Genomic DNA, 10,399 nt, shown 5'->3' with positions numbered 1-10,399 from the left:
GGGGAGGGGGGCCTTGATGGGGGGGCCGCCCCGAGGGATGGCACTAGCTGTCGGGAAGCGCCACAGTGGCAAAAAGTGACTGCAGACCCAGTCAGGCTTTCGGGCGCTTCTGTTATGGATCCCAGCAAAAGTCATCCGTTCCTTCGTGGGCTTTCGTATGCTGGACTCCCTGGCAGGAACCCTGAGGGGAAGGTGGGGGGCCCCAGCTCGGGGATCCCGGCCCAGGGCCCAGGAGGCCAGGGGGGCGGTGCTGGGAGGCCTGTGGGGGGCAGAAATGGAGGCCTACGAAGGGGAGGCTCTCACGCCGCCCGCACCCCTGCCCCCGCCCCGCAGACTGCCCATTCTGGCCACGGCGGTCCAGGAGGAGCTGGAGAAGGGGCTGCCCGACTCGGGGGCTCCCACGAACCAGGTGAGCCGGGCGAGAGCCGGGGAGCATGTACGGTTCCTGGGTGGAGACCCCGAGGGGCCGCCCTCTGAGCCGTTCCTGCCCCGTAGACGGACCGACACCAGCCAGTGCTCATGTCTCTGCTGTCCGCCCAGCTGGGCCAGAGCGCCGAGGACATCCTGGAGATGGAGCTGTGCCTGGCCGACACTCAGCCCGGGGTGAGAGGGCCGGGGTGCCCCGGGGGGCGGGGGGAGGCCCGGCTGGCCCGGGCTCACCGTCCCGTCTCTGCAGGTCCTGGGAGGGGCCTACGAGGAGTTCATCTACGCCCCCCGCCTGGACAACCTGCACAGCTGCTTCTGCGCCCTCCAGGTGCGGCTCCGTCCCCCGCAGACCCAGCGAGAGAGGGGTGGGGAAGGGGCCGGGGCTTTGCTCCGGGGCTCCTTCGGGGGTGCCGGGGGGATCTCGGGGGCCGCCTTTCCTTTAACACCCGCAGCCTCACTGCCAAAGTGCCCGGCCATGGGTCCTGGACCCTGGCCGAGTCCCTGAATCCCAGCTGGCCAGCCCTTCGCCCCCTTCTACCTCGGAGCCCTAAGCAGGAAGGGAAGGGCTTAATGGTTCTTGAGCAGCAGGTCCTGTCTCTGTGCGCAGGCCCTGATCGACTCCTGCGCGGCCCCCGCCTCCCTCGCCTCGGACCCGCACATTCGGATGATCGCCCTCTATGACCACGAGGAGGTGAGGCCGGAGCCCGAGGGGAGGCGGGAGGCGGGAGGCCCCCCAACACACACACACACAGACACACACAGAGACACACAGATACACACACACACACAGAGACAGACATACAGACACACACACAGAGACAGACACACAGATACACACACAGACATACAGACAGACACACAGATACACACACAGACACCTCCCCTTGAGGCCTCTTTGTGCTTTTCCCTGGGGAAGGTGATGCCGCTCAGGGGAGCAGCCGAGCGGCCTTGGAGCCAGAAAGCCCTGAGTTCAGGTCCTGCCCATGACCCAGGCCTGTCTGACCTCGGGCCAGTTGGTCGGCATCTTCATTCCCGCCCTCTCTAAGTCCCAGGCGGGCGCCATGGGGGTCAGGGACTGGCCAGTCCCCTCTTGCCCTCGCCGGCCCGAGATGGTGGCCATGTAAGAGGCAGAAGCTCGTCCTGAGAGAAGGCGGCGCGGGCCATGGCAGCGCAGAGGAGGGTCATGGCGGACACGGGGCGGTCGGGCGGGCTCGGGGCTCCGGGAGCCCCATCCCGTGGCAGTGTCCAGCGGTGCCACACAGATCTGGGCCTCAGGAAAGGCCTCGTGACGGCGGCGTTTGAGCCGAGCTTCGGCTGTGTCAGATCCAGCCCGATGACCCTGGGCCGGTCACTGTCAAAGGGCCGGAGAAGGAGAGGGCTGGTCTCCCCGGGGTCTGTCAAGAAAGCCCCAAAGGGGGTGCCTGGAATGACGGAGCAGCCTCGGGTTAGAGCTTTGAAGAGGGTGACGGGAGGTGAGCAAGGCGTGTTCCCGGCACGGGGGAGGCTTGGGCCAAAGTTCGGAGGCGGGAGATGCATGTTGTGCCCAGAGGACAGCAAGCTGACCCCGTCAGCCAGGAAGGAAACTGAGGCCAGGGCCAGATCGCCAAGGGCCAGACGGGCATGCGGAGGCCTTGGGGAGCCCTGAAGTCTCTCGTGGAGGAAGTGAAGCGACTCGGCCAACCCGACAGAAGGAGGCCGTCGAGGAGACTTATGGGAGTGTCACGAGAGGCGATGGGGACCGAAACATGGCGATTGTGACGCGAGCGGGAGAACGGGCTGGACCCGAGCAGCACCGGCGAGGGAGAACCAACCCAAGGGAAGGGAGACGAGCGAGGCCCAGGAGGCCAAGAGCAAGGAAGGCTGGGGGAAAGCCACAGAGCTCTGACCCGGGTCTGGAGCATCCAGCCCAGGCCGAACTCGCCGGACGAGGCTCTGACATTAAATCTGCTGGGCGAGAGGCGGCTCCAGAGCGAGGCCCGCCAGCCCGGCATCCCCTGGCTTAGGGACGGAGATGCCAGCGCAGGGAGGCCGGCCTCGGGAGGCCCGCCAGTACATTTCTGAAGCGGAATTCAAACCCGGGTCTGCCCAGGGGTCCGGCCCCTCCCCCTGTGGCCCAGCCAGGAACAAAGGCTGCCACAGGGATGAGAGTCCTGCAGAGGCTACAAAGGAGGAAGAGACTCACCCCGGCCAGAGCCAGAGCCAGAGGGAGGGCCGCCCGGGGCCTCAGGATCGGGAGCCGGGCCCGAGACCGGGCGTCCTGGGTTCGGATCTGACCTCGGACTCTTCCGGGCTGTGTGAGCCTGGAAGAGTGGCTGAACCCCAACGCGAAGACGGAAGCAAGCGTTTAAAAGCTCTTATGAGGCTGGTAAAACCACGTCCAACAGGGGCAGCGACAGGCAGACGCCCAATGAGCGTGTAAACCCCAAATGCCCCATTTGTCCTGGAATGCCTCGGGGTTCCTCTGCTTCTGGGCCCTGAGCTGAACCCCCGCTGCCCCTCCAGGTCGGGTCCGAGAGCTCCCACGGAGCGGCATCCCTGCTGACGGAGCTGGTGCTTCGGCGGATCTCGGCCTCACCCCAGAACCTGACGGCCTTCGAGGAGGCCGTGCCCAAATCCTACATGATCAGTGCCGACATGGCCCACGCCGTGCACCCCAACTACACGTGAGTCTGTGGGGGCCGGCTTGGGGGGCCCTGTCATGCCCCGAGGCAGGCCCAGGGGGTGACCCCTGTCCTCTCTCTCCTCTAGGGACAAGCACGAGGAGAACCACCGCCCCCTCTTCCACAAGGTAGCCTCCCTCGTCCCCCCTACCCCATGGGCCCTGTTCTCGTCCCTCCTCGCCCTGAACGCCTTCCCCCCCCCCCCCCCCCCCTTCCCCGCTCCACGCCATCAAGCCCAGCTTCCTCTGGAGAGGCTCTTCCCAGGAGCTGGTCCAGCCTGACGCCGGGGCTGGCGGCCCTTCTCCCCCAGGGGCCCGTCATCAAGGTGAACAACAAGCAGCGCTACGCCTCCAACGCCGTGTCCGAGGCCCTGATCCGCGAGGTGGCCAGCCGGGTCGGGGTACCCCTTCAGGTGAGGGTTCTGGTCCTGCAGAGAGCCCCACGCGGCCCTCCTCTCAGGGTAAAAAGGGGTATTCGGTGCTCTCCAGCCTGTCCTGAGGCCGGCTTCCTGCGATGTTCTCTGGCCGGGATGCCCGCACAGAGCAGGGATTGGGTCCCTCTCTGCCAGGAGGCCGCACTCTCAGAAGCCCCTTCCCGTCTCCGCAGGAGTTCATGGTGCGGAACGACTCCCCCTGTGGCTCAACCATCGGGCCCATCCTGGCCGCCCGCCTGGGGCTCAGGGTGCTCGACCTGGGCAGCCCCCAGCTGGCCATGCACTCCATCCGGGAGATGGCCTGCACCTCCAGCGTGCTCCAGACCCTCACTCTCTTCAAGGTAATCCTGGCAGCAGCATCTCCATTCTCTGGGATTGGTTGCCGGGGCAACATCATCCACAGCGTGATGCTGATCACCATGGTGATGCCGGGTTGTCCCTACAGCAGACAGGACCAGACTGGTCTTCTCAAGGCTAAGGGACCTAGGCCAAGCCCCAGATCCTCAGGGGGAATTATGGGAAAGAAAGTGGGAGACACAAGAGGAAGAGTGTGGGGAGAGGGTGACACCTAGCTGGCGTCCAGGCGGTCCATCCATCCTAGGAATCCTCTGATTTAACCAGGATTCCCTCTGCTCGTAAACTGGGAACGATGAAATCGGAGAGGCTGGGCCAGCAGTCATCACGGCTGCATTAACCTACTTTGTCCCAATGCAGGGCTTCTTCGAGCTGTTTCCTGTTGTGAACCGCAATTTTGCAGTCAATTGAGTTCCCTCGAGAGCTTCCCTTCCCCTCCTCACCCTGTGAACCCCAGATTGTCAGTTCTTACCTGACTGGCTGGAATATTAAAGTGGATTTTTCATTCAGTCTTGCCCTACTGGGTTTTTTGAGAGGGGAACCCTGGAGGGCCAAGGCCCTGGGAACCTAAAGGAAGGTGGCTTGAGGAAAGGGGGAGGTCTGTTCCCCGCCTTTACCCCACAGGTAAGCTGGCAGGAGGGTGAGGAGTTGTGGGACTGACTCTATGTAGGGTCACTGCCCATTCCATATCCATGGCTTCATTTTCTCTTCAGGAGTGGCGAAAGATGCTATTTCATGCCTGTTCGGTGCCTTTGCAGAACCTTCTTTCCTTCCTCCTCCTCACCCCAGGAGATGAGTCTACAGGGACCTTGCGGGGTTCCCCAGGACCTTCCAGCATCAGCACCCTCTCCAAAAACCGGCATCCAAGGGGCTAGTCTGTGGAGAACTAGCAGGACCAGCCTCCTGGGAGTCCCACTGACTCCTAGGAATTCAGCATTATCCAAGAGTTAACTACCTCATTCTAATTCTAATTAACTAATTCTAACTCATTTGCAATGAGTTAGAATTTCCTGATCATCCTCTGGCTTATTTGTTGGGATCTTCCTGCTCTGTTAGGAAAATAGGAAGGGAAGAAAGTGAGAAAGCTTCTTCCCAGGGTCTCATAATTGAAATGTCAACATTTACCTAGCAGTTGATACCCTGTGAAGAACCAGATCAAATTAGTTCTTGTATCTCTTTTTTAACCCTTACCTTCTGTCTGAGAATCAATACCGTGTATTGGCTCCAAGCCAGAAGAGTAGTAAGGGCTTAACTTTGGGGTTAAGGGACTTGCCCTGGGTCACAGAATTAGGAAGTGTCTGAGGTCACATTTGAACCCAGGACCTCCCATCTCTAGACCTGGCTCTCAATCCACTGAGCCACTCAGCTACCCCTATATTTTTCTTGAAGGTAGGGATATAACTTGTCTGTACCCCACTACAGTGCCAGAGTCATGGTAGGTGAGAGCTCATAATATAGAGGCCAGTGGATTGGTGGAGAGAGCTATGAAATCCAGAATCGTCAAAGTCCAGTGACCAGGGAAACTAGGTGGCTCGGTGGATAGAGAGCCAGTTCTAGAGAAGGGAAGTGTGCTGAGTTCTAAACTGGCCTCAGACACTTCCTAACTCTGGGATCATGGGCACAGTGGATAGAGGGCCGGTCCTGGTTGAAATTTAGTCTCAGACCCTTTCTAGCTGTGTGACCCTGGACAAGTCACTTAACCCCTGTTGCCTGGTCCTTACTACTCTTCTGCCTTAGAATCAATACTTAGCCTCAAGCAATTCTAAAACAGAAGGTAAGGGGAGAAAAGGAAGGAAGCAGGGAAGTGAAGGAAAGAAAGCACTACCAAGTAAACAAAAATGAAAAAGACCCAACCCTCAAAGAACAGCTAGTTCTAGAACATCTAGCTTTGGAAAGCAGTATGCCATAAGAATAGTTCAAAGAGAAAAGCTAGAACCATTCAGAGGTTGGAGAAATTGCTTCTGCCTGGGTTGGGCCATCAGGAGGTTTCATGGAAGATGTGACAACCAAACGGAGCTGGACTTCAAAGGATGACTGGGTCCAATAGCTCAAACATGAAGCCAAATCTACCAAGATGAAATGTAGTAAGAGCTAATGCAAGTTATAATGGAGAGATGGCTGGCCTTGGAATCCAGAAAGTCTACCTACAATGCATGCTGACAGTGTGGCAATGAATCTATCATTTCACTGGTCCTACCAAGGTTTTTTAAGCTGATAAATTAATGATGAGGTTAAAAAATTGGAGAGAGTTTCCACACTAGAAAATGAAAAATCAAAGAGAGGGGCAGCTAAATGGCTCAGTGGATGAGAGTGCCAAACCTGGAGATAAGAGGTCCTGGGTTCCAAATCTGACCTCGGACACTTCCTAGCTGTGTGTCACTTAACACCAATTGCCTAGCCCTTGCCTTTCTGGCTTGGAGTTGTTACTAAGTAATGTTTTTTTGTTTGTTTTTTTAATCACCTGTTGAGGCTCCCCCCTCCTCCAAACACACACATACACAATTTAATCTTTTTTTTTAATTGACTACCACTATGAGTTGGAGGAAGTATACTTACCATTTCGTCTAAAAAAGATCTGGAGGACTTCATGGACTACAAGCTCAAAATGAGTCAATGGGGATGGGGGATGGGGGTGCAGGAAGCACTGTCCAAAAAGGCTAATGGAGTGATTGTGCCAGAATACTCCACCCTGGTCAGACTACATTTGGAATATTGTGTTCATTTAGAATCTAGAAAGGATATTGATAAACCAAATAGCATCCACAGGAGAGCAGCCGAGATGGTGATGAGCATCGGTCTATGCCCACTAAGGATAGGTTCAAAGAATTCGGGTTGTTCAGCCTGAAGAAAAAGAAGATTGTGGTGGGACTTGACAACTCTTCAAGTCCAGTATTTGAAAGACTGGGGTAGGAGAGGGATTAAACTTGTTCTGTCTGACCAAAAAAAAAAACTTGATAGTTGTCTTCAAGTATTTGAATGAATTCTGCCTGGAAGAGGGATTCAGCTCTTTTTGTTTGACCCCAGAAAATTGAATTAGAGGTGGTTAAGTGAAAGTGTCAAAAGAGGGCAATTTAGACTTGATATTCAGAAAAGGGTTCTAAGAATTAGATCTTTCCCCATATGGAATAGGCTGCCTAAGGAAGTAGCAAGTTCACCTTTACTGGAGGTCTTCAAGCAACAACTAGATGACCCCTTGTGTGGTGCGTTGTATTGTCTCAGGGATTCCTTTTCAGGTTTACGTTAAGGTGGATGATTATTGATGTCCTTTCCAACTGGGAAATTCCATAGACAGGGACAAGGAGGGTCAGAGGAATGATGGGGATAGTCTTGGAGCTAGAAAAACCTCAAACCTTACCTGGTCAATGACAAGAAGGGCAGCTGGTCTATAATATAGAGTAAGTGGGTGGGGCAGCTGGGTAGCTCAGTGGATTGAGAGCCAGGCCTAGAGACGGGAGGTCGTAGGTTCAAATCCTGCCTTAGACACTTCCCAGCTGTGTGACCCTGGGTAAACTTGACCCCCATTGCCCACCCTTACCACTCTTTTCGCCTAGGAGCCAATACACAGAAGTTAAGGGTTTAAAAAAATAAAAATAAATAAAAAATAAGAGTAAATGGGAATACAGTTTGATTGTAAACTATTCCTAGCTCTAATATTTTGCACATAGTGGGTGTTTAGGGAAATGTTAGATTACTTAGTGGGCAATGGGTAGACACTGGAGATTTTTAAAGCTAAGGAGATGCCAATAGGATGCTGTGGTTTAGGAAAATTGGTCTGATAGTGGTATCAAGAATGTCTTGTTTCATATGGAGACCCATAGTCCAGTTGAGGGTACCTGAATATTTATGGAAAGACATAAGGTTTCCCAAGTGCCTTAGTATAATTTTATCTCCATTTGAAAGATGAAAAGGTTCAGAGGTTACAGAGTGATTTACCTGTCTACTGAGTGTCAAAGGCAGAACCCTCTGGCCAAAGGTTTCTTTTCTGCTGACTCCAAGTCCCATAATCTTTGCCTCTCCAAGTTGGTAGGTGGGGGGCGGGGAGATCAGGGAGAAGGGCAGAGGTGAAAAACATTTCAAAGAAGGAAACAGGATTGGGCTGCTAGGCGATTGTGGTTGAGGGAGAGAGAAATCAAAGATGACAAAGTTTTGAGGGTGGATGACTGAAAAAAATCCAGTGTCAGAAATTTAGAAGTCAGAAAGAGAAACTGATTTGAGAGAGAGGTGGCAGAGAAGAATGATGGACTTGGTTTTAAATATGCTAAGGTTGAGTTAGAGCTGTTGTTCCTTTACCCCTGAACAGTCAGGTTTTTCATCCTTAGGTGTGTAACTAGGACAACCCTTGAGTTAAACACCTGTACCTTTCCCACACACACACCTTTAAACCCTTACCTTCTATCTTAGTATCAGTTCTGGCAGAAGAGTGACAAGAGCTAGGCAATGGGAGTTAAGTGATTTGTCCAGGGTCACACAGCTAAGAAATCTGAGACCAGATTTGAACTCAGGTCCTTCCAACTCCAGGTCTGGTACTTTATCTACTGTATTGCCTAGCTGCCCTGCTATACTCTTTCTCTTCACATCTCCTCTTAAAGATAAAGTATTGGGGGCAGCTGGGTAGCTCAGTGGATCGAGAGCCAGGTCTAGAGACAGGAGGTCCTAGATTCAAATCTAGCCTCAGACACTTCCCAGCTGTATGACCCTGGGCAAGTCACTTAACCCCCATTGCCTACCCTTACCACTCTTCTGCCTTGGAGCCAATACACAGTATTGACTTCAAGACAGAAGGTAAGGGTTTAAATTTTTAAAAACAAACAAATAAATAAATAAGATAAAGTATCCATCCAAAAGAATTAACAGACTTGATCTATATAACTTCTGTCATTCCTTTGGAATGATGGACTCTGGAATTCCCTGGTTAGCCTTGAGCGCAAAGACAAGTTTGTTCATCCTGATTTGGTGAAAAGAGACCCAACCCTGAGTTTGAATCTTATCTCCAACACCATATAGCTATGTAATTTAACAAATTACTTAACCTGGGCTGAGCCTGTTTCCTCATTTGTAAAATGAGTGTAATACTTGCAGTACTTACTTCATGAGTTTGTGAAGACCATTTTGCAGACCTGAAGATACTCTAGAAATCAATTGTCAGCTATCTTATTAGCTCATCAGCAACTGAGAGGCATGCCAATTTGAGCAAGTCACTTAACTTCCTTAGGCATCAGCTTCATTTTCTGTAAAATGAGTACAAAAATAGTAGGAGGGAAAGCATTTATATAGTGCCTGCTATCTGCCAGGCACAGTATTACAAATATTATCTCATTTGATTCTCAAAAACAACCCTCCAAAGTAAGTGTTGTGCTTATCTCAGTTTTACAATTTAGGATACAGTGTAAGTGACTTGCCCAAGGTCATACAGCCAGTAAGTGTCAGGTCAAATTTGAACTCTTTTCTTCGAATTGATTCCAAGACCAGCGCTCTACTGCCCCACAAGCTACCAGCAAAGCTATCTCTCTTCTGCTAATTAAGATTATTGACAGCAGCTGAATTGAATGACTGGCATGGAGGAAAGCTGAGCTCATTTCCGAGTGTTGCTAGGAGCACCTATTAAAGATTGGGTAGAGCTGTCTTGTCCAAGCATCCAGGCAGATCAGGTCAAAGTTTATTGTCTCTCTTCAATTAGGGCCTCTTTGGCTCCTTGAAGCCTGGCCTTGAGTAGGAAGTAGCATCTTTCCTATCGTCCTCGTTTCTCCTGGTTGAACTGCATCCTATTTCGCTGTTAGGATGCCTGGGTTCTACCCTGGCTGTCCTACAAAGATATCCTAAAGAAATCATCCTTTTCTCCCTTCCAGCCTCTCAGGCGTCTGAGGGAGAGCTTTACGCAGAGGGGGCTGGAAAGGAAATGGGAATGACGCGGAAGCTAATTCACCCTCATTCCGTCTTTCGCCCCTCGCCCCCGGCGCCCCCGCCGCCTCTTCATTTTCTGAGAGTTGGGATGGAGCCTGATGCAGAGGCGGAACAGAGGGTACCTGGGAGTGTGGTTGTATTAAGGAGTGGATATTAAAGGAGGGTCTTCATGATGCAGACCCCCCTCGAGGGCAGGGGTATGACGACATTTATGACGCAAAAGTCAATCTAGGAAAACAAGGGATGGAGAGGTGGAAGAGCCGACGCCGGGACTGTCCGTGATTGGACAAGCAACACCATGAGGGGCGCATGAAACCCACCTCCAAAGTGGGTGGGGTGCGCCGTGGCCCCGCCCGAATTCCTTGCGTCCGGCTCCCGCCAGTGTTGTTGCGGTTCGGCCGGGGGAACCTTCGCGCGCCGAGCGGAGGAGGATGCGGCGGCTCCCGGGGTTCTGGGGGATCCGACTGCTTTTCTGCCTCCTGCTACTGGCCGGTCGCCTTAGGGGCAGCAGCGCGACCAGCGCCCACGGTCAGGAGGAAGCCTAACGATTGGGGGAATGGGAAGGGGACGAATCCCAGCCTAAGGGATGTTGGGGTACAGATTCCATAGAGAAGGGGGCAAGAAC

General features: G+C 53.6%; 1 protein-coding gene across 1 annotated transcript; it reads left to right on the top strand.

Moving 5' to 3' along the window:
- The first annotated feature begins 259 nt into the window (after window positions 1-259).
- LOC123255588 (aspartyl aminopeptidase-like) lies at window positions 260-4,382 on the top strand. Its single transcript, XM_044684354.1, has 9 exons — window positions 260-409; window positions 496-603; window positions 677-754; window positions 1,034-1,117; window positions 2,929-3,089; window positions 3,175-3,214; window positions 3,397-3,498; window positions 3,693-3,860; window positions 4,234-4,382. Exons 1-9 carry the CDS (start codon window positions 275-277, stop codon window positions 4,282-4,284), a joined length of 927 nt encoding a protein of 308 aa, XP_044540289.1. The 5' UTR covers window positions 260-274; the 3' UTR covers window positions 4,285-4,382.
- Window positions 4,383-10,399: the final 6,017 nt, after the last annotated feature.

The sequence above is a fragment of the Gracilinanus agilis genome, unplaced genomic scaffold (assembly GCF_016433145.1).
Source record: "Gracilinanus agilis isolate LMUSP501 unplaced genomic scaffold, AgileGrace unplaced_scaffold49138, whole genome shotgun sequence".
Classification (NCBI taxonomy): Eukaryota; Metazoa; Chordata; class Mammalia; order Didelphimorphia; family Didelphidae; genus Gracilinanus; species Gracilinanus agilis.
Note: the sequence above shows the minus strand (reverse complement) of the source record. Positions and strands in the feature narration are given on the sequence as shown.